We start from the raw sequence: 22,306 nt of genomic DNA, 5'->3' as shown, positions 1-22,306 counted from the left end.
GGCGGCGGCGGCGGCCGGAGATGGTGATCTGCTGCGCCGCCGCCAACTGCTCCAACCGGCAGGGGAAGGCGCACCGGGGCGCCGTCTCCTTCCACAGGTAAGGGAGGGCGGCCGCCCGGCCCGCTTCAGCCCCGCCGCCCTCCGCCGGCGCCGCGGCCGGGCCTCCCTCATCCCCCGGCCCCGCTCCGGCCTGGGGGCGGCTGCGTGCCCCCGCGGCGCTTCCCCCGCCTTGCCCGCCCGTCCCTCCCCGGCCCCTCCGGGCCCCGAGCGGCAGCGGCCGCCCTTTGTTTCCCTCAGCGCCGGGGACCGGCTCTGGGCTCCTTAACGCCTCCGGAGATCGGTTTAGCAGCGGGGCCGTTCGCCGCCGCCCCTCACCGCCGCGGGGCCTGGGCCCCAGGCTCACGCCTCGGCCTGTCCCCCCGCCTCTGCCCGCACCGGGGGCCTGCCTGGGGGTGCTGCCGGAGGTGAGTCCCCAAGGGAGAGCCCTCACCTCGGGCGAGAGGTGCGAGGCCGCTTGGAAAAGGCGCCTGGTTCAGCTGCTGTGGGGCTTCTTCGGTCCAGGCGGTTTTACAGCGTGTTAGATGTACCTGGCGTGAACACCAACGGGGTTGCGGAGCAGCAGGTGGACAATGCGTTGGCCCAGCCGGGGTGTCGCGGTGTTGGTGGCATCCTTCCTTTCTCCTCGTTTGCGGACAGGCTGCTGCGGTCGTCGTGGGGTAGATGAGGGGCTAAAAAAATCGGTTGGTTGCTGATGAAAAGGGAAACAACGCTTTTTTAGTTCTGCGCTGTTTGTGAAGTGGAGCTGTTAAAGTGGGGGGGGGAACAAATACTGAGTGTTTCGGCCCAAAGTGAAATAATCCTCAAACGAGCGTAACCTGTTAACATACAGCTTTCACGAGAATTTCGTAAACCTAAGAGTGCCAACCCTTCTGATTTCCAAAATGCAACTTATTTATTCGTGGGTTTTGTCTGTTTTTTAGATTCCCTCTGAAGGATTCAAAGCGTCTGATTCAGTGGCTAAAAGCTGTTCAGAGAGACAACTGGACCCCCACCAAGTATTCATTTCTTTGCAGCGAGCACTTCACCAAAGACAGTTTTTCTAAGCGGCTGGAAGACCAGCACCGGTTGCTGAAGCCCACTGCTGTCCCCACTATCTTCCAGCTTGCAGAGAAAAAACACGACAACCTGGATTATGTCAGAAGCAGAAGAAAAATAGCAAGCCAGGTGCCGCTGCAGGATGAAGAAGACCCAAGGGAAGGAGGCTGTGAGGTAGTTCAGAGGACCTCATCTTCTGGCCAGGACTTCATGGTGATGCAAGGGACGAAAGAGATGGAGGAGGCAACTTTGCAAGCGGAAATCGGATCGATGTCCGACGAGGAAGAGAACCTCCGCAGCCAGCTGGACAGCCCTCGGAGAAGGACGTTAGGTGATAATTTGGTTGCAAAGCCTGGACCTCAGAAAAAGCCTGAGAGATCTTCCGTTGAGGACTGTCCTAAAGCCACCTGGACGGGGAGCTGGGTAGCAGACAGAAGTGGTGTGTCGGTCGACGACTTCACGCCTCCTGCCTCTGGTGCTTGCAAGTTCATCGGCTCCCTTCATTCTTACAGCTTTTCCTCTAAGCATGCCAGAGAGAGGCCGTCTTTCCCAAAAGAGCAGCTAGAAAGGAAAAGGCCAAAGAGAGATGTGGAACCAAGCTGCAGCAGCCATCTTATGGGACACGATAAGGCCGTAGCGGAAGGCTCCCCTACTTCATCCCTCACTGCGACCCCTCAGAAACCTTCCCAGGGTTTGTCAGCATCCCCAGCGGACCTTACCCCTCAGCCTGCCGCTGAGGCTGTGGTGGGGCGGAAGGGTGACATGGATGCCAACCCCATGTCAATCAACGAGGTCATCATGTCGGCCTCGGGAGCTTGCAAGCTCATCGACTCTCTCCACTCGTACTGTTTCTCCTCCAGGCAGAGCAAAAGTCAGGTGTGCTGCTTGCGTGAGCAGGTAGAAAAGAAGAATGGAGAGTTGAAACTTTTGAGGCAGAGGATCAGTCGCTCTGACAGTCAAGTCAGGAAGCTGAAGGAGAAGCTAGATGAGCTGAAGAGGATCAGTTTCCCTTACTTGAACAGCCTGCTATCCCAGGACTGTGGTCAGTATCCCCAGTGGCTTTGTGTTGAGGCAGAATTCACCATTTTCTTAGCAATAAGAAGCTGTTTATGTTAGAGGGTGTAAAGACGTGATGGCTAAAAGATATGAGAAGGGTACGTTTTTGGAAAAAGAAGTAGTAGCTTATGTTAGATCAACAGATAGAGGTGAAAGAATTATGTTTTCAGGCACACAAGCTATTTCTTATATCCCAAAAGTTTCCAAGGCGATTCCTGGTGTGGAACGAGAAGTTAGGTTGTGGTGTTGCAGACAACTCTTTTGATTATTTTTTTTTTTTTCCTCCTTCCTGTATTATTTTAACTTGTTTGTTTGTGACTTGATAGCGCCTGTTACGATTTGCCTTCCTTTGGAGCGTGCCTGTGAATTTTTTTGGTGTGTTAATGAGTGATCATGGGCAGCAGGTATCTGGGAAAGCTGCCGTAGTCTTCTCCAGTGATGTGAGAAGTACTTCTGATCTTAGATTTCATATATTGCACTCAGTACTTGGGATATATGAAATCTAAGTGAGGTGGTGGGTATCAAACATGACAATCTCGTAATACACAGTGAGGTCACTTTTTGTGACCAAATGCCTCCGTTCGGTTTGATCATTTCCTCCCTCGGAAGGCAGAAGTAGTCAGAAAACAGATAATAAAGTGGGAAGAGATGGAGAATGACTTCTCTATCAACTAAAAAAAAAAATCGAGACACCTGAAAATATAGGGGAACTCGGCGAAGGACGAGTCCTGTAAAAAGGTGGTTGTGGAGAAGTAGAATTGGTCCATGATCCTTTCCCGTGCAAGAAAAAGAGCGCTTTAATATACAGCTGATGAAACTTTTGCACTATGACTCTAGTTGCAAGGTACAATTTGGGGGAAGAGTTAAGGAGCATCTAATGATGTTTGATGTTTGTTTCTGTGGCTGATGGGTTGCCAGCATGTTGGCAAAAAATGTTGGGTTGCCTTGTGAAGGATGCGTGACTTGGGGCTTTCTTGAAGAGGTCGTCACCCATGGATGGTTAGATATCCCCTGATGGTAATTCTCGCATCTCTTCTTTAGGAGAAGAAACCTCACGGCTTCTTCTAAAACCACGTAGTATTAGACACGATCAGAAACGTGATACTGGCATAGGCAGACACGTTCACCAGACGATTATAGCATGGACTACTTCCTCACTCAAGTGCAAGAAACTAAACCCCGACAACATTCTTGAAGGTCGATACCCAACGCTACTTTTCCCACATGTTTTTAATTTTCCAAAATATGGGAAAACTCACACTTTGATTTGGGTAGAGGGGGAGAAAAGAATTTTTTTCCCTCATGGGAAATCAGCATAGTCTTATTTGTACCTTCTGGTCTGTATTTTTGTATTGATTTGGTGTCAAACTGAGGAAAATAACTAAATACAATTTTAGGGTTCCGTAATTGTCAGTCACACATATATATTAAAAAAATGTATTTTTTTTATATATATATGTGAAAAAAGGGTGTCTAGCTTTGTTGGAATACCTTCAATGAGATACTAATTGCAAAAAGAGTGTCCTGAAAGATGTTTTTCTTTATTCTGGTAAGCACTATGATTTTTCTTTTCTTTCCTGAGATGGATGTTCTTATTCATATGTCTTTGAGAACGTGAGAATTATATATTAAGAACATCTTCTGTAAGAACGTAAGAATTACATACTCTATTTTCTAAGGGAAAATGCCATTTTTTTAAATGAATTGACTGACTAGTTAGCTGTTCTGCCGTCTCTTATCAACAAAACTGGAGGTCAGTATGTGAAAATGAACGATTTCGGTGATTGTAGCTTGGTGCGATGGGAAGTTCTTATGCAACCCTTTGTCCGGTGACTTTTTTAAAGGGTTTGTTGGTGGCTGGCTGGCTTTTTTTCTTTTTTAGCTTCATCTTGATGCTCTTGCATTGCTTTTTGTGTGCTCGTAGTAATAGTTGATGGCAGTCAAAATACCTGATTAAGTGCAGCTGACTGCTGCTGGGCAGAGTCTGGTTTATGCCTAGGCACTAAGTTTTACTGTAATACCAGGTTGAATTGAAGAAGGGCTTCTTGGTATTCATAAAAATACAGTCAGGTAACATATTAGGTTAATAATAATTACAGCCTTTGTTAGTAGCTACATTGCAGTTGTCCTCAATCATCTGATGTGTAGTTGAGGTGATGTTATTAGCTGTCAACCTGAGCCTGCATATTTTTTTCTTCTAAAGGCAGTGCCTTGGGGATGGGGAGTGTAAGTAAAGTAACCGACCAGACTGACCGTGCAGGTTGTTACGTGTCTGCATCCCAACTCCACACGCTGCGGGACCTTTCTTTGCTGCTGTCTGACGTTCAGCTGCTTCCACAAAATCGCGAGCAGAAAAATGAGCTTTAAGCCCGCACCCATTAAGCAGATCTTCATTTTGGTAATAGTTCTCAACTGATATTTTCTTCCACGTTTACTGAGCTGAGTAAATTTCTGCTGGCTGTACCCAAACTACAACCGGCTGGAAAGAGCAGGTTCCTGCAAAACTGCTGCACACGCAGTCCCTGCCAGCCACACTTGAGGATCGGTGACTCAGTCTGGGTGAGTTTGGCTCACAGCGTGCTCGAACTGTCACGATGCACTCAAGTGGTGTTTCCCAACCTGTCTTAACAGGGGGATCGACTGACTGGTTTTAGGAGAAGCCCTGGGCTGTTTCCTGCACAGCTGCTACAGTGACCTTTTCCAGCTTAACTTTGAATTTGCTCACTTGTTTGGTAGGAAAATGTTTCCTTCTGTTTCGTGGGCCGCTTCTGAGGTCCATGGAGCAAAGGTTGAGGAATACTTCCAGCGGAGGAGCGCGGTTAGGTACAGTGCAGCAGGCAGAAGGAGCTTAGATGCATCTTCTGGAGAACAACAGGATGCACTGGGAGAAATTAGGGAGAGCTAGCGAGCAAATATGGATCCAGTGTCCTGGGGAAGGGGAGACTATTCTAACAGCACTGTCCTCTGATACACGAGTATTATCTGACCATCTTGTTCTGCTTGAAGGTTTTGTATCTCTGCTGCATCGCACTCCCCCAGTGCCAGCACTGACAGGAGATCTGAGATCCTCCTTTCACAAGATCACCTCGTCTTAACGTGCTCAAGTTTGGTCCTTCTGTAAAACTACATCTCCCAGCAGGCATCGGGATAACTGTCTTACCTAATGGTGAGATCACTTCCCTATGGCCATCTTATCAACCCTGCGCAAAACATTTTCTGGTGAGCAAAGGTGGTTAGAGAGCTAGACCAAGCAATAGAAAAATAACTCTGCAAACTATGGCTGGCAACGGAGCAACCGCAGGTATGATTCAATGGGATTGAAGTATCTGTATTTATCAGAGAGGTAAAGCTGCTAGAATTCAGCCGTTTGAGCATATGTGTAGCCTCTTCCACACTGCATGTCTGCTTTCATGAAGGTCATATTAAAGGCAGGAGAGTTTGAAAAATGAGTCCATGTGAAAAATGGTTAGAATTTTGCTGGGAATCTGTAGGAAATCATACTTTCTTCCAGCTTAGATTTGTCTTTTAATATTTGTACAAAGCTAGCATAGCAATGGGGTCGTTTATAATACTTTTTACATGCAAATAAAGCGCAGTTGGTGAACTTTGGGGACAAGCAGAAGGACTCGAGCATTAAATGTCTGGGTTTGTGCCGAGATGGAGTCCTGATGTCTGGTCTATGGGGCCTGGGGTGGTGTTTCCCATCAAGGTGGCAACAGGTTTTTGTTTGTGTTGCAAAAAACAAATAGCAAAATCGCGTTCCTCAGTGGCAGTGCGAAGAGAAGTGGGTTTGTGCAAGGATGCGAGATGCTGTACTTTCATCTGTCTGAGCAGGACTTGAACAGCCACGGGTCCCTGTCCAGTTTAGCTTGAAAATGAAACATTTATAATGGATCACAGAGATGTGCAGTCAGAAAAATTGCCTCTGTGAGGGCAGGCACTGCTAACCTGGCAGCTGTACGTTAACTTGGAGCTAGATTTTTGGAAGAAAAATGCTTTTATTTTGAGATGGCAGGTGCTGCTTGTGATTTTTTTTTTTTTTGCCTTGTGTGGGATGGGAACAGCCAGGGTAGAAGGCTGCTCAGTAGAGTAAGTGGGTGTTACAAAGAACAAGAGAGCTATGAAGTAAGCTAAGAGCGAGATAAGGAGTAGGAATATGTGTGCATAGGTTAAGAGTGGGGCTGAATCTGTGGCAGAAGGCATCACGAGAGAGGCTAGGTGAGACTTCACAGCATCTATGGCCCGAGCACGTGCTGCCCTGCAGCGGGTGGGAGGTAAGCTGCCTTGTGCTCTGCTTGGGAGCAGCCAGTGCGCAGGCACCAACCTGACATGCAGCAGGTTTGGGACTTGGTTGATCAGGGAGATGGCTCTTTCACTGCCCCCTTGGAGAGAAGGGTGGTTGGAAGCAGGGAAACAAGATTTTTTGTTCTGCTGTTGCTTTTTTTTTTTTCCAGTGGAATGGTCTTGTTTTTTCTAGTTTTTTTTCCTAATAGCCTGTACAGCTTGTGCATTAAGCGTTTAATTCTGCAGTGAGCCGGCAATGACTCACAACAAAAAACTGGCTTGCAACTAGGAAGCAATGAAAACGCTAACTAAAGAAAACACGAGAGAAAGTAAAACATATGGAGGTAAGCTCAGGTAGGAAGTTTGGGTTTCTCATAATAGTGTGTAATTTAAAAAAATGTTTTCTCTGTGTTTTGTAGTGCAGGAGAACTCTGACAGTGACTGCAGGCACTGGAGCATTTTACCACAGAGGTTAGAAACAGAGGCAATAACACATTGGTGCTTGGTCATGAAATTAATTACTAAGATAGGTCATAAGATGAAAATTGTGAATATAACTATATTTCCAGCTTTAAGAGCAGAGACGGAGCTAGAGCATGTCAGTGCTAGGAATGCTTTACTGGTTTACTGAGGGGAGCATCAGCAAACTGCGTAAAGGGGTGCAGCGCTCGGGGAAGGGCAGCAGAGTACAAAGCCACCTTCTGTACTTAAACATGGAAAAAGTATGCTGTCCGAGGCCACTCCTTAATTACCAGAACCTTGATGATGATGATGATTTAAATCCAATAAGCGACTCAGCTGACGAAAGGACTGCAGGAGGCTGCCTAGCTGTTGCTGTAGACCCTTGCATTTGGAAGACTGAGAAGGTGCTGTGTGAGTTGGTTTGGTTTTTGTTTGGGTTTTTTTTGCTGTGTGGTTTGTTTTTTTTTTTTTTTTTGCTTAAGTTTCCTGCAGCAAGTATGCCCCAGCTTAGGGGAGATAGGTTAGCTGCCTTGTTAGCAACCAGCTGGCTGCTCACGCCGCGGTTTTGCTGATAAAGCTGCGTAGGAATTTGTGCCAGCGTAGTTTTCTGTGCCAGGGATCCCACTTGAGAGCCACGCTGGCTGAAGCCTGTGTAGACATGGCCCGAGGGGGTTGTCCAGCCGCTTTGTCTGGTTTGTCTCACGTCAGGGAGAGCGTGCTGTCTCCCACTGCAAAGCGTGGACAGCCGGTTACAGTCTGACTTTGTTGCAGTGCAGGGAGGGATTTGACTTCTAAACCCTCCATGAATGGGAAAGATGTAGAAACAGTCTGTCTGCAAGTTCGGAGGGATGAAGTGGGGTCAGATGGTGAAACAGAGCTGACTCGTGTGCCCAGGACCTGGGCATGGCAATTTTGGCCTGAGTGGCTTCCTAAAGAAAAGAGATCCAGGTGATCAGGTTGCTTATGGGCTTGTGGTTTTTGTCTCCCAAGCTGTTGCAACTTGTGAGCGTCGTGGCTGATTTCAGTTGGATTTTGTAGAGGAGTAGAGGTCTCTAAGATGCTGGGTCGCTAATGGCTTCAAGAAAGTGTATCATCTGGTAGGGGAAAGTGACTCCAGGAATGTCGTTGTTAAGAACGAGGCTGTAGCGTGAGCTTCCCTGTTACTAGATAAAAGAGAAACTCTGCATGTGGATGCAAGAGAACCAGCATTAGGAGGACACCATCTGAGTCTGAAGCTTTAAACGTGCAGAAAGGTGGCCAGTGTCTCTCGCACTGCAAATTTTCAGACGTCGTTCATATTCTTGATACCATCACACGCTTACTTTTTAAGCCGTAGTAGCAGGTTGTTTGTAAAAGTGATGCGCCAGGAGTTTAGATCTTTAAAAAGGGAAGTACGCACTCCTTCGTCAGTGAAATTCCTCTTGACAGTGACTGCGTCTATAAACCTGTTGTTTGAGACAAAGCAGCTCAGCAGACAAAGATATTTTCCTCTTTAAACTCTACTTTTTGTTGCTACAACAGTCTTGCATTTACCCACCCCAACCACTACATAAGAAGGAAATTTCTTTTCAAATCACCGCTTTTTTTTCTAATGGACTCAATCAGCCTCTCTCCTGTCTGCCTCCCCACTCTTGCTTTTCTACTCTCTGACCTCAGCCCTCAGGCACAGAAGGCTGCCAGGGAGAAAAAAGGACTTAGTCCACGAGTCAGAGACCAATACTGAAGGTAAGAAGAGCACTGCATAGGATGTGATCAGGATGTGTTTACTCTTCTGCACTTCACTGAGTCTCTGGTCCTTATTCCCACCAACGCTTCTGTTGCTTTCGGCTTTTCCAAGCGACAGAACTAAAAAACTCATGTTGGCTTCACTGCCATCCAGGTAGTTTGGAAAAGTAATAACGGTCACTTGGCCATGTTTGCCCAGATGCCATAGATTTCGGGTTACACAGTTACATCTTCACTTTTCAGCTGGCTAGAAGTCCAGCTCTTTGGAAGTGAGACTAGCTTGCCCGGTCATGCACCTCCAGCCGGGCTGGATGCTGCACAGCAAGGCAGTGGGGTCAAGCTGTGGGTGCTGGAAATGATCGGTTGGCTTCTCTTCATTTATAATAGAGTCTAAAGAGTGGAAATGGCTAAAGCTATTTCTTTCATCTGTCATTTTGATGCTTTCTCCTGACATGCCGCAAGGTTGGTAAGCTGAAGAACGTGAAGTGCCCTATTACAAGTGCTCTGGTGACAGAAAGCATCCCGCTCCTCATCTTTGTTGCCACCTCCTGACCCAGGAGAGGGCAGCAGCAGCCCAGGCTGAAGTCTCTTCTAGCCTTCCAAAAGCTTTGCTCTTCCCTTCCACGGTGGGAGTTTGAGCCTGCAAAAAGCAGTGCATGCAGTAGCAAGTGAAAGGCCAAATACCGGCAAAACTTCTCTCAGCATGAAAGTAGAAAGGGAAACTGGTTCCTAAGAAGTAGGGTAAAAGTATGGGGTTTCTTGCAGCAATAATTTTGGACTTTTGTTATCGGTCATCACAAAGACAAAAGGTCTTTGCTGCACCGGAAAATAATGTTCTGTTGCTTTGGTTGTTCACAGTACAGGTGGAAGGTAAGTACAATGAAATACTGTCCGGTACAGTAACACTGCTGTATGGATTGTAGGAACCCCTTCTTAACACCTTGGTAAGCTGGTGGTGAACGCGCAGGCTGGCAGGACTGTCTTTGCAAAGGCTGGCTCTGATGCCGTAGATTTTTATCGCCTGTTTCATAGTGAGCTCTCATGTTTTCTCATGTTGGTTCACTTACAAAATACTTCAGGATAAAGAATAATTAGCAGCATCTTGTTGACATGCTGGCTGGCTTTCTAAATCTGCTATCTGTGGGAGAATAAATAACAAAGGTGGTAATTCTCTTTTACCCGGGAAAGTTTCTGTTCCCTCTCCTTTGGCATTCCAGGTGTGTACTCTCCGTTCTTTCTCCTCAGTCTTTTTAGCCTGATGTTTGGAGCTGAGCACGGTGAAAGTCAGACTGATCAAGCAAATTTTTACCCACAACATCACCTTTTTAGGTCATAATTTCTCCCTGTAGCTGAGTCTGTGCCTTTTAGACCAGCCAGACAGGTAGCTTGTTCTTGTATTAGGCGATATCACTAGGTGTGGAAAACAACCCCCTTCAACTCCCACCCTGCCAGTATGAGTTATTTATCATGTGAGTGGGAGGAGGACATGCTTTAAGTATACTTCAGTCATACTTGTCTGCATAACATAGCTAACCTAGAGTAGTGGGCACCTCATTTCTATTGGTATTGCTCTTTCCTGAGATCACGTGGGTGCTGTATTGCTTTCCCTGCTTACGCCTTAGGAATGGATCTGCTTTGCTGTTCACGTGGCTTTAAATTGTCTGTCTCCATTTCTCTGATTTATTTTTTTTTTTCAGGTCACACCCTCTGAAATCACAGCAAAAAGCAAAACTGTTGTTTATCAAAGCTCTTCTAAAATGATTCGTTAAAGAAGTTTTAACTTTGAGAAACAGACCTTGGTTGCTTCTTAATAAATGCAATGACAAAGGGAAGTAGCTTTCTCTTCCATTTATGCTTTAACTTGCAGGCATCCTAGTCTTTTTAAAACATTTTACTTAGCCTTGGTCCAGAGCCCAAGCAGAACAACACATGAACGATCCCTGTGTCTTTGTACAAGTGCAGATCATTTTTAACCTCTTAAAAAAAAAAATTACAGCTAAACTTTGATCTTGAATATGTATGTAGCCTGATTTTCTTTTTCCTCTGAAGTGAGGACTTGTTTCCTTGTTCTCTGAAACAAACAGGAACAGTACGTACTCAGTGCTTGAGAAGAATCAGGCCAGAGCATTAGAGATTTAATTATCATTTAGTGATAACTCTTTATGCTGAGATTTCAGTCTTCTCCTTCCTTGCGTGTAGATGGGAGAGGGCTTTCTCTTCAGATCAAGCTACAGAGAGGAGTCAGAAATGGACCACCTGGAAGAGTGCTCTATGTAAGGCCAAGAGCATGTTTCAGAACAGACCTACTTTCCCTGACTGGTCGTTGTTCCCCGTCTCCCCTTGCACCTTGGAGCTGACGCTGCTCTAGAGAAAAGCGTTGCTGCTGCGTTGGACCATTTCTGAGGTGTTTTGCGCTCACCTCCACCCAGCTGTAAGCAGCTCACAGCAAGCTGCAGAGCACAGATCCCTGAATTTTCTTTCTTTGTTCTGTCTTATTCCTCCACAGAGACTCCTCAGCTGAATCCTGTGATGGAGCCCCTGTCCTGGATGCTGGGCACCTGGCTCTCAGACCCACCAGGAGATGGCACCTTCCCTACAATGAAGCCCTTCCAGTACCTGGAAGAAGTGCACATCTCTCACGTGGGGCAGCCCATGCTCAACTTCTCGTAAGTCTAGGGGTGTATCCATGTTGGCAGCAGCTTTTGGATCGGAGCGAGCATGGCTCCAGTGAGATTTGTTGGTTGTGTTTCTTTTCCAGTGGCAAAGCAAACAAGTTTTCACCTACCAAGTGAGACGATGTAATGATATGTGACTGCATGGTCTGACTTTCATTTTCCTTTAAAACTTGTGATTAATTGGCATGCTGTTGGAACATACCCAGAGCTGCACACCTGCAATCACTGAAGATTCAGTAGCCCAAGAGTACAGTGCAGTTCTACAGAGCTTTTCAAAAGTGAGTTCGCAGCTGTGAACTCATGCAGAAGCACACGTGTACAGGATCAGGACTGTGGCCAGGGTGCAGTGTACAGTTCTTGTGGCCCGCCAGTCTTGAGGGTTACACAGTGCGAAGTAACTCGGGGTGCTGCGAACATGACTGTAACTTAGAATAGTGAGAGTGACTTCGGGTACCAAGAATGGCCCCAGCATGGACGTCACTATTGTTTTGCGCAAATTCCATACCTGCCTTTGAAAGACCAGTGATCCTTCTGCTTTAACATGATGTGCACTGGGTGCATGTGTTAGCCGAAAGATGTGCTGTCCTCATGGCCAGAAAAAACCCCCACCGTTCTTCTTGGTGGTGGTAGCTGTCTAATTAGAAATGAATCTTCAGGTAATAGAGTTACAACTGCATCATTCTCCTTTGTGAAACTCCCACTTTCGGATATAATAAATGAAGGAGCTATGGCATGGCTGCTGAATTTGTCCATTTTAAGTTGTGGTCTTCAGTCTTCACCACCATGAAAATCTGAGAAAAATTTAAGTGTTTAACAAACTATATGGTATAGGAGGCAGATAACTTAACCGCTTTGGCTGCCAGTAATTGTTCTGAGAGAAATCAAAAAGAAATCTGGAGGAAGAGAAGTGACATGTTAGCTGACTGTTCAGTGCTGCTCCAATACTCATTTGGGAGGGGCGAGTTGGAAAGTTTGTTGCTTTGAAAGCCAGAGAAAAGAATCATTACAAGATGCCAATGCTGTGTGAAAGATGCTCTGTGTTCCTGGTGTGTGCCGTTCGTTGTGACAGAGCTGTCAGCTCAGCATGTGACATTTTTAGTCCAGTTTCCAAAAGAAACAAAGCTCTGACAGTCATGCTCTGTCTACACCTCCCTCTCCAACTTATGAACAGTTGCTGATTTGAGTGTCTTTTTTTCTTTTTTTTTTCCTGTGCCAAGGAGATATACAGCTCAGAGCTGTTGAGCTCTGGGAAGCATCAGGAAAATAGGCAGCAGGCTGGGAGGACAGGATACTGTGCCTCCCTGGCTCCTGGAGCAGTGCCACTTAACTGTTAGAAGACAGCCCATATATCTCTTGAATACTCCAAGCACTGAAAGAAGCTTGATTTAAGATCGTTCCTCCTTTGATTCTAGATAATCCCACCATGAGGCATGACTCCGCAGGGTACCTGGCTTCATTAGCTGCAGAACAGAGAGGCTGGGTTCTTAGCAGGATGCAGCTCTACACCACCGATAGGAAGAACCAGGAATGACTTCTATAACCACATGGTTAAAAAGATACATCCTTTATATAGAGACAAAGCCAAACAGGAGGGCTAATTTGTGTATTTGTACCCAGAGGACGTTGGGGAGCTGGAAGCAGCTGCAAGGCACCCAGACTCCTCCCTAACTGTATGCCTTAGCTGTGCCCCCTCTTCCTTGTCTCCAGTTCTTTGAAGCCCATTGGTGTCTTGCACCGTGTGTAGGGGTGCCATGTGCTGCTCCTTGTGCTGCTGGTCATCTAGGAAATGTTGACTGCGTGACTCATATTTTACTTCACATAGGAAACACTTGCTTTGGAGTTTTCAGCTCTCAGTGCTTCTTTAATAAATAACAGCTCCAGCTTGCCACGTGCCAGTGCCTGGACAAGCCCCTTGGTCAAACTCTTCTTGCACACTTGCCCTGTGTTACCATTGGGGTAGCAGCTGATGATCCAGCACATCCCCAGTTCCAGGACAGGGCATGGTGGCCAAGGTGACTGGTGTTGGCTGTTGCCAGCAGGCACATCCCGGTTGCACAGCAGAGGCACTTGTGGAAACTACTGTCGCGTGAAGGGAGTTCTGGGTGCAGATTAGCAGCAGCAGCTTCGAGGTTGCCTCTGTATCCTTTCCTGTAGAAGGATGCAGAGTGGGAAATTCTATGAAAAACAGTATGAAAAGAAAGAGATTAGTCTAGAATAAAGAAACACCGATAGTCCACTGCATTATATAGATAACTAGCTTGCTATTGTGTTTAAGCTGCTGTTTAATTCAGTTACCTGTGTAGACTCAGGAATGCTGTAGCAGTGATGTAATATATAAACATGCGTGATGTATATAATCATCCACGTTATGGGTGACCAAACATACAACTCTAAGGCCTCATGAAGAATAAATAGAAATCTGAGCTGAACTTTTTTGCTTTTTGAAGGGGGTGGTGGGAGAAATAAGTCTGCTCTGTTACTGCCCGCAGCAAGTAATATACAAAAAAACCCCAACTTGCCAGGTTTAAAAGCTAAATAAAGATGATATTGTAATTCTAGATATTTATTTGAGAAAAGGAAGTATTTGAGACAGAGTATGGCTTCAGCATCTGTGAAATGTCTGACTTCCCAAGGGAGTTTCTGAGCTAGCTCTTAGAAAGATGCAGGAGCTGTGGAAAATCTGAAGCTTGAACTTAAATAACCACCTCCAGCTCTAAGAAATAGCTGTGCCTGTAAAGTAACGGTATTCTTACATGTTTATATCTCCCAACCGTGAAGCTTTGTCAGTCTTTTACTCTTCAAATAATACTGCAGGCAATCATGTGGTTAAATAAAATACTGTTTCCTCTGAGATGAAACCAAGCCAAACACTGTATTTTCAGTGCAACAAACAGCAGCTTTTGTATTCTGATTTCCCCTCAGGTTCAACGCCTTCCATCCCGACACCAGGAAGCCCATGCACCGAGAATGTGGATTCATCCGCCTCAAACCTGACACTAATAAGGTGGCCTTCATCAGTGCCCAGAACACAGGTACACACCTGATATCCACGCTGGGGAAAAGAAGAGGTCCTTACCCTGCTGTGCCATTTCATTCCTTTTCCAGAAAATTATTGCACCTCTCACAGTTTCATTTAATTTGTTTTCACTGTGGGTTCAGTGCCAGAGAGCAGCATCGCTGCTCTCTGGCGCTGAACCCACAGTGAAAACAAATGAATAAATGAGCTTGTGTCAAAAGCACTGAGTTTCTAGGACTGGCTGTGTGGCTTTGCCCAGACAGTGTGGCTTTCTGGCTTTTTGTGACAGGAAAGGACTGCAAATCGAAATAACCGCTCATGCAGGAGACTCAAGGGGTATCATTTTCTCAAATTATATGTTGGTATTTGCAGACATAGCTTTGTTAAACCAAAAGAACCCCTGTCTCTGTAACAAGAATTGCAGTCGGAGCCTTAATGATGGCAGGTGGTAAGTGGCCAGGGACGTTCTTGATGCCTTCGTAGCATCCTAGTCTTTTTTTGTGGGGAGGCAGGGGGAATGTGTACAGGTAAGATGCTTCGTTCTCACTGCTCCCGTGAGTTGGCCACAGTTGACCCTGTGGTAGAAAGAGAGGTGCATGCCTTGGGTCATGAGCTGCTGGGTCTAGAGTCCTCCTTCTATTGCTACTGTCATATTTGGCCAGCTGCTCCTTCTAAGCAGGGTCAGATTTAACATCCCACTTAAACTGTTAGTACCAACGTCAACACTCGCCGTATTTGATTTTGCGGTGCAGGGTAGAGCTTGTGGCCCTGGCAAGGTGGGGCTGTGGTGGTTTTAAACCCCCTTTGCAGCCTCTCCATCCAGGAGTGTTTGGTGTGACCCGTATAGCAGGTTCCCTGTTAGAGAACCTGCCCGGGCTGTGACACTACCAAGAGCGTCCACAGCACTGTAGCAGGGGAGCTTCTCTCCTACTGTTCCCTTAACAGTCTTGGAGAGTAATCTCAGTGCAGTCTTCTTTCTTAGCTCTAAACTAGGAGAATCTCCCACTCTCTGGATGTAGTGCCTTTGTACTTGTTACACACCTTACAGCGACTAAATGAGAGAGAGAACCACATCTAAATTATTATATAAGTCAGAGTGTTAAAACCCAGTTGATGCTTAAATTCGTGTCTAAAACTCCAGAGCAAGTGCTGAAGGGAAAACTGCCAGTTGCAGTGCGATACTCATCCCACATGGTATGAGTAAGTCTGTCTGGCTAGATTTTTCTAAGCAGCATCACATGTCTGAGGTTGCGTGGATTTGCAGTTGTCAATACGTGCTAGGTCAAATAAAACCGTTCTTCAGGGAGAGTGGTGGTCTATTACGTAGCCTAATAATTGTGACATTGTTAAATAACCTTTGTAGCCTAATAATATATATGAACTTGCTTCTCACTAGGTCTGGTGGAGGTGGAGGAAGGGGAGGTGAATGGACAAGAGCTGTCTATAGCTTCTCACTCCATAGCTAGGATCTCCTTTGCCAAGAAGCCCCACGTAGAGCAGGTGAGTGCACACGTGGTGAGCAATTCATGTAGTATCGCTAGCCCCAGAAGGTGTCTAGTTGAGAGGATAGGTTGATTAGCATGCTTTAATTAGATTGCCATCAGGAGTTCTTGGAAATATTGCACAGCATCCTGGCTTATCCTTTCTGTAACAGCCTTCAGAAGTTATTTTGTACATTACAAGACCCAGAGGGATCATTAAGATAAGAACTGATGCGCTAAATCAGACCAGCCAGCCTAGAATCCTGTCTCCAGCAGTGGCCAGTAGCAGGTCCTTAGGGAAGAGAATAGAAAAGTCTTGTCTAAATACCCGTGTACAGCAGTGGTGTTACTTCTTAATGCTGGTCTTCTGGATTAATTACAGTATGAGGGTACACACATAAGGTATGTCCAATACTGGGCCTCATCAGGATATTTTAGGAACGCCTGCCTTTCGCTGGAGCTCCACCTTGTCTTTGCAAATCTTGCTTGCTTGCTTTTCAGGGCATTCACAAGTTGCTGCGGACTCTCTTCCCACCTGTGGCTTCTTGGCAGGGCTGGGCACTTGCTGTCAGGTTCATTCTTGGTTGACTGCTTCTTGGCTTTTGACTTTTTTTTTTTCTGTATCGTGGTGGTTTGTTGTTGGCACACCTGGATGGGGTACAGCCAGGCACAAGTAAGATGGCACTGCTGGAGTTAGTGAGGCATACTGAGGTCACTGCTGGAATCCTAGCTGTCACATACGAAGTTGTCTTGGCTGACTAGCAGCTGAGAAAGACAGCAAGGTTGAACAAGCTCTCATGAAGAGTAGGTACTGGCACGTTCTTGCATCTGTTTTTTCTTTGGTAAGGTGAACCAAGTGACTGACTGTAGTTTTTTTGAAGTGTGACAAGTGAGGTGTGGCTGTCGGGAGAGAAGACACTACTTGGATTGCGGCAAATACAGTATTGTCTTATTCTGGACTTTAAGGCTTGATTTTGCAACCTAGTTTTTATGCACTATAAAACCAACCCATAGATAACTGAGAGCACGAGTTTGTGCAGATGCAGCCAGTGTCACAAGTGTGCTCCCTAAATTCACTGATGTGCCAAAAATTATATGTGCCTACACAAACAATGTCCTGACTCCGGAAAGGCAGTCGTAACTCCCCTGCCTTCAGATGTGTGTTTTAAGTTGCTGGGTTTCCCCTTTCCCGGGAGCAGCTGTATTGCCTCCTTTCTATACCAGGAGAAATAAAGCCGTTAAATACTATGGATATCACCAAGGCAGCGGAGCTCTTAATTACAAACGTTTAAATGAAATGGACCACCCTCTCAGAATCACTGTTTGAAATGTGAGCAGATAGACTGGCAGGAGGAGAGGGGGAAAGCGTCAGAAAGCCAGCGAATGTCTTGCTGGTTGAGAGCTCCAAGGCTGGCTTTGGCTGAAGGCTGGAAGAGGTAACCTCCCGAGCTGAAGGTCCATGCTCACGTGGCACCTGAGGGCAGTTCAGGCCCAGGTACTGGTCACAGTGACTATCTGGGAGGCCCTTGTTGGTGAAGGAGGATGTAGAATGAGAGGGTATGGCGGATAACCAGCTCCCAACACGTTTTCTTCTTCACCAAGAACAGCGTAAATTGCCCGTGGAAATGAAGAGACCACAAGTGTTGTGAGAAGGGCACGTGTGCTGCTGCTTTAGTTGCTCATTTTGAGAAAACTTCACCGTAATGTTGTGTTCCTGCTGAAAAGTGATTTGGGATGGCTGTGGCTCGGCTGAGCCATAATTCAGGCAGGAAGACCTGTTCCCTGGGCCAGGGCTGTGTTGCAGGCGCTCACTGGCATGGCCGTGCTGAGGTGCAGGGAGCTCCCTGCATGGACAGAGAGGAGCAGTCCCTGGGGGTCTGTCCCTGCTAGAGGCAGTGCTGTCGGGACATAAGGTAGAGTTGCAGCGTATTAGACTCTTCCTACCTCTCTGGGGAGCGAGTGGCTCTCAGCTCCCACCCTGTGCGTATAGATAAGAGATGCTCCGCAGGGAGCGGAGTAGGACTCTTAGACTGGGTTTGTTTCCAAACACCCTGCTCATATTCTCCTGCGAGTGTCTGGAGAACAGGCACGTTTTCAAATATTTTTAGACTTCAGGACTGTCCTCGTGGTATGTGGGTACTGACGGAACTGGCTGATGTGTGTGCAAGGCTGCTGTGGAGATCAGCAGAGTTTCCTGATGACTGGAGACCCATGGCACATGGGTTACCCATCTTCAGAAAGCACTTGGAGATTACCCTGGAGAGCTACAAGCTGGTCAGCCTCACTTCAGCCCCTAGAGATTTCTGCACATACAGAGGTGATTGGGCACAGTCAGTGTGGTTTTACTATGGGTAAATGGTTGACCTGGTTGTCTTCTGTGATAAAATGACTGGGTTTGTGGACAAGGGGAGAGCAGTGGATGTCACTTGCCTTGAATTCCACCATTTCCCACAGCCCTTTCCCAGTGCTTCACGTTTCCTCTCCTTTGTGGGAAGTAGCAGTCTCCTTGTCTGTCTTGGGTGTACGTGAAGCTTGCCCTCCCACGGTACCATCAGCCAGGCTTTGACTGAAGCTTGCTTTTAAGAGAAAATCCCCCTCTCCTTTTTTGCCCGGTTTATTTAATTTCCTCCTTTTGGCTTTCAGACTTCGTTGTCTGACCTGCAGTGGTCCATTCAGAAAAAAACGGGCCATTCAGAAACCCTGAGCTAAGGTCACACGTTGCGAGATAATGTCTTGTTAAAGATGAGAGGCTTTTTGCATTCCTTGTAATTCCCTTTTCCTGCTTAGGGTATTTGAGGGACACCATCATGCCTTGCAAAGAAAGCCCCATCTGATCAGCAAATATTAATTAGAACATTGCTTGCCTATGACCCTGTTCCTGCTGTTGCCCCCACAGATGTCAGAAGAGCAGCGCGTCCTCCGCAGCCCTGTGTAGCGTTGCTCTCAGCTGACAGTAACCTCCTGGAAGGAGGACGTGTTGGATATTGGCATTACGGGCACGCTGCCGGTGTGGGAACAGATGTGTTAACAGTGAGGATGCTATCTCGGAGCACGCAGACTGGCGATAGCTCATGGACATGCCCTTGAGTGACCTTCACTGGAAATGAATGCATGTGCAAAAGCCTCTGGATTTTAGGCATTTCTAAACGGGGCTGGTTTAAGTCAGTGTAAATCAATCGTGCTTGCAGGTCATCCTGCCGTCCCCAGGACTTTGTTTCTGTTTCCTCTGGGATTGCGTTCAGCATGGGAAGCAGCAAGTGGCCACCAGGCAGTATAAGCAGCTCTTCTGGATGAGGCGGACCGAATGTGTGCCAAAATCACGCGCAGGGCCCAAGCGTTTGGTGCGCAGGGTCCATGCCAAGCTGCCTCCTTACAGCAGCGTTCACGCGGGCAGCTGCTGTGCCCGGGTGTCACCCACGCGGTTACGTGGCCATTCTCCTGCCAGGCTGGACAGCTTGAGTGAGGCCCTCCGGAGCGTTATTTGGGACCAGGAGCTGCGGTTCAAAAAGGATGGTCCCACTTCTCTCATTATTTCAGTGACATCTAGGAGAATGCCTACAACCTGTGCTGAACGCTGCATGCTTAGCTCACCCTCCTCCAGTCTGGAACCTGCAGAAGCCTGGCTTCAGGCGTCTGCTTGCACGGGTCCTAAGTGGTCCAGCTTCAGAGGGCAACCCCAAATTGCCTCTCTTGAGCTTTGGTGCAGCACAAACAGACTCGCAGCCCGCCTGGGTGGCGGGATGGGGATGATGTCACCTGCCAAGCCCTCTCGATGGACAGCAGCGCTCTTCCCTCCCACCCCGGGGCTGAACGCCCACCTGGCTGCAGGTGCAAGCCCAGGATTGCAGGCTCCCATCTCCCCACGTAGCGTGAGCAACATCTTACGCTGGCGCGTTGTGGTGACCTGCAGAGAGCCCGAGTGGTTTTTCAAAACCTGCCTTGGGGACATCATCCAGCGCAGAGCATCTCCCTGAGCCACCAGCCAGGAGCCGCTCTTCTGGTGGAGGGATGTTGGCCTGTCTGTGCTGAGGTGATGTCAGTAGTAGTGCCAGGACACTGCGTTGCTCCATGGAGAATGGTCTTGGAGCTGGTATTTTGGGAAGGGCTGCCTTCTTTAGGAGAGAAAACTTCCCCTCGTTGACTAGCGTGGCTGTAGTGAGCATCTCTTTCCATCTGCAGTGTGCTGACAGCAAACACAAGGATGGCAAAGGGGAGGTAGAAAGCGCAGTTAAGGAATTTACCCTGTGGTTGCTGTTTGCTTGATTTCATTCTTTTTCTTCCCCCCTTTTTAGATTACCAGAAAATTCAGGCTCAATTCCGATGGGAAACTCGAACAAACTGTCTCAATGGCAACCACTTCGCAGCCCATGACTCAGCACCTCCACATTACCTATAAAAAGGTGACGCCCTGACGCCAGGAGGGCCGGGTCTCCCCACTGAGGGCGAGGAGCGGGGCGTCATGCACCGAGAGCAGCGGCAGCTCGGGAGCACGGCATGGCAGACCCCGGAGCTGGTTGCCTGCGATTATCCCCAGGGCCGCGGAGCTGCCCGTCCTCTTGAGAATGTTACTCAGATGTTTCTGTAATGGGATATTAAAACAAAATAAAAATAAAAAGGTTTTATTTTTATGGCTGTGTCTTTGGGTGTGATTGCAGAGCGGTCTGAGCATCCCTCTGCTCTGGCACTGGTTACAGAGGGGCTTTTTGATGCCTGTTCATTAGTAGGCGTTGGGTTGCAGATCCAACCTTGTGGGCCCTTCCCTGCAATCTGAAGAACGCCGCGGAAGCAGCAGGATCAGAAATGAATTTGCGCTGAGGGACAGACCCTGAGGACTCCAGCTCCTGCCTAATGAAATTTGGCTGAAATCTTTGGAGGGAGCACCTACGTCTTGCTGTGGGATGGAGAAAAGTGTTGCAGGACCCGATCCTGCTGGTGCCATGCAGCTGATGCGGAAGGACTTGGGGCAGTCCTAGAGGTCAGGACCAGACCTTCCCCAGCTCCAGTGCAGAATATCACACGAGCTCGGGTGACAACTGTGAGGCAACAGGCAGCAAGAGAAACCGCAAAGAGCGGGGATTGATCTCAGTAGTTCTTTTTTCTAACTTGGCAGTCATGACGCAGCCTTTGACCTTCCTGAAATGTGTCATCGAGTCCCTCAGCAGTGAGGGAGGCAAAGGTCTAGCACTGCTTCTGGTCTACCACAGAGGTAGGAGAGACGGTTCTGGCTGCGTTTCTCCATCGATTGTCTGCAAAGGCTTTCTGTGGTGGGTGTGCGGCTCTAGGGAAGGCCTTGGTGGTGACTTTTCTTTCTTGCGAGTTTTCTGATGCCAACTGTTGTGCAGAAACTCTGTGTGAGGGCACGATGGGTCTGGTTTGCACCTGTAGCTTCCTTCGGGACCCTGGCCCCACCTCGGCCAAAGGGATTTAAAACCGTTGCCATTTTGGAAATCTCTGCTGCCCAAGCTTCTGTGAGCTTCGCAGTGGTGTCCTCAGCGTGTTTGCAGGGAGCACAAAATGATTCTGATAGAGGCGGTTTCAGCACGTAGTGCTACAAGGAGGCAAATGATACAACAGATGCTATGTTATATTCCTGAGCTCCTGTATTTGAAGATGAAAATGCTAACTGGGGCCGATAAATGATAGCACAGAACCTTCTTATGGTTCTGGAGAGAGCAGGCGGCTTGGGGGAGGCAGAACTTTGCAAATAGTCTCTGATCTGTGCAGAAGGGACTTTGACTGTTGATGCTGTAGGTGTTGAAGTAGAGGGTGTTGATCAGTGGCATGAAGCCTAGGTGGAGGCCGATCATTAGTGGTGTAGTCCGGGGCTCAATACTGTGTCTGTTCCTTTTCCTCTTCACTAGTGATCTGGATGATGGGGCACAGCGCGCCCTGGGCAAGTTTGCCGATGATTCCCCCATTGGGACGAGTGGCTGAGACACCAGCAGATCACGCCGCCACCCAGAGGGACCTTGAGAGGCTGAAGAAAAGGGCTGATGGGAACCTCCTGAAGTTCAGCCAAGGCACATGCAAAGTCCTGCCCCTGGGGAGGAACAGCCTCAGGCACCAGGACACGCTGGAGGCACCCGGCTGGAAAGCAGCAGCTCTGCAGAGAAGGTCCTGGTGGACACCACGTAGAAGCTGAGCCAGCAAAGGCGGCCAACGGTGGCTGCGGCTGCACGAGGAGCCGCAGGTGGAAGGGGGAGATCCTTGTCTTCTGCTCAGCAGTGGTGAGGCTGCCCCTGGAGTGCTGTGTCCGGTGCCGGGCTCCCCGGGACAAGAGAGACAGGGACAGACTGGAGAGAGTCTGTCGAAGGGCCGCCAAGATGGGCAAGGCGCTGGAGCATCTCTCCAGGGAGGAGGGGCTGAGAGAGCTGGCACTGCTCAGCCCAGAGGAGAGAAGGCTCGGGGATCTTCTGCGTATCTATCTAAATATCTGAAGGGAGGGTGCAAAGAAGGTGGAGCCTGGCTCTTTTCAGTGGTGCCCAGGGTCCATGCGGCTGAGGGTGGCCCTC

General features: G+C 48.0%; 1 protein-coding gene across 2 annotated transcripts; it reads left to right on the top strand.

Moving 5' to 3' along the window:
• The first annotated feature begins 20 nt into the window (after positions 1-20).
• On the top strand, positions 21-20,422 carry THAP4 (THAP domain containing 4). Of its 2 annotated transcripts, XM_059822696.1 has the most exons (6): positions 21-97; positions 981-2,137; positions 11,129-11,288; positions 14,220-14,329; positions 15,710-15,813; positions 20,087-20,422. In XM_059822696.1, the coding sequence occupies exons 1-6, from the start codon at positions 21-23 to the stop codon at positions 20,204-20,206; spliced, it is 1,728 nt and encodes a 575-aa protein (XP_059678679.1). In that variant the 3' UTR covers positions 20,207-20,422. The 2 variants fall into 2 exon arrangements, with proteins under 2 accessions (XP_059678679.1, XP_059678680.1); XM_059822697.1 differs by lacking the exons at positions 21-97; positions 981-2,137 and adding an exon at positions 5,356-5,452.
• Positions 20,423-22,306: the final 1,884 nt, after the last annotated feature.

Source organism: Gavia stellata, chromosome 11 (genome assembly GCF_030936135.1).
Source record: "Gavia stellata isolate bGavSte3 chromosome 11, bGavSte3.hap2, whole genome shotgun sequence".
Classification (NCBI taxonomy): domain Eukaryota; kingdom Metazoa; phylum Chordata; class Aves; order Gaviiformes; family Gaviidae; genus Gavia; species Gavia stellata.
This window is presented reverse-complemented; position numbering and strand designations above follow the sequence as displayed.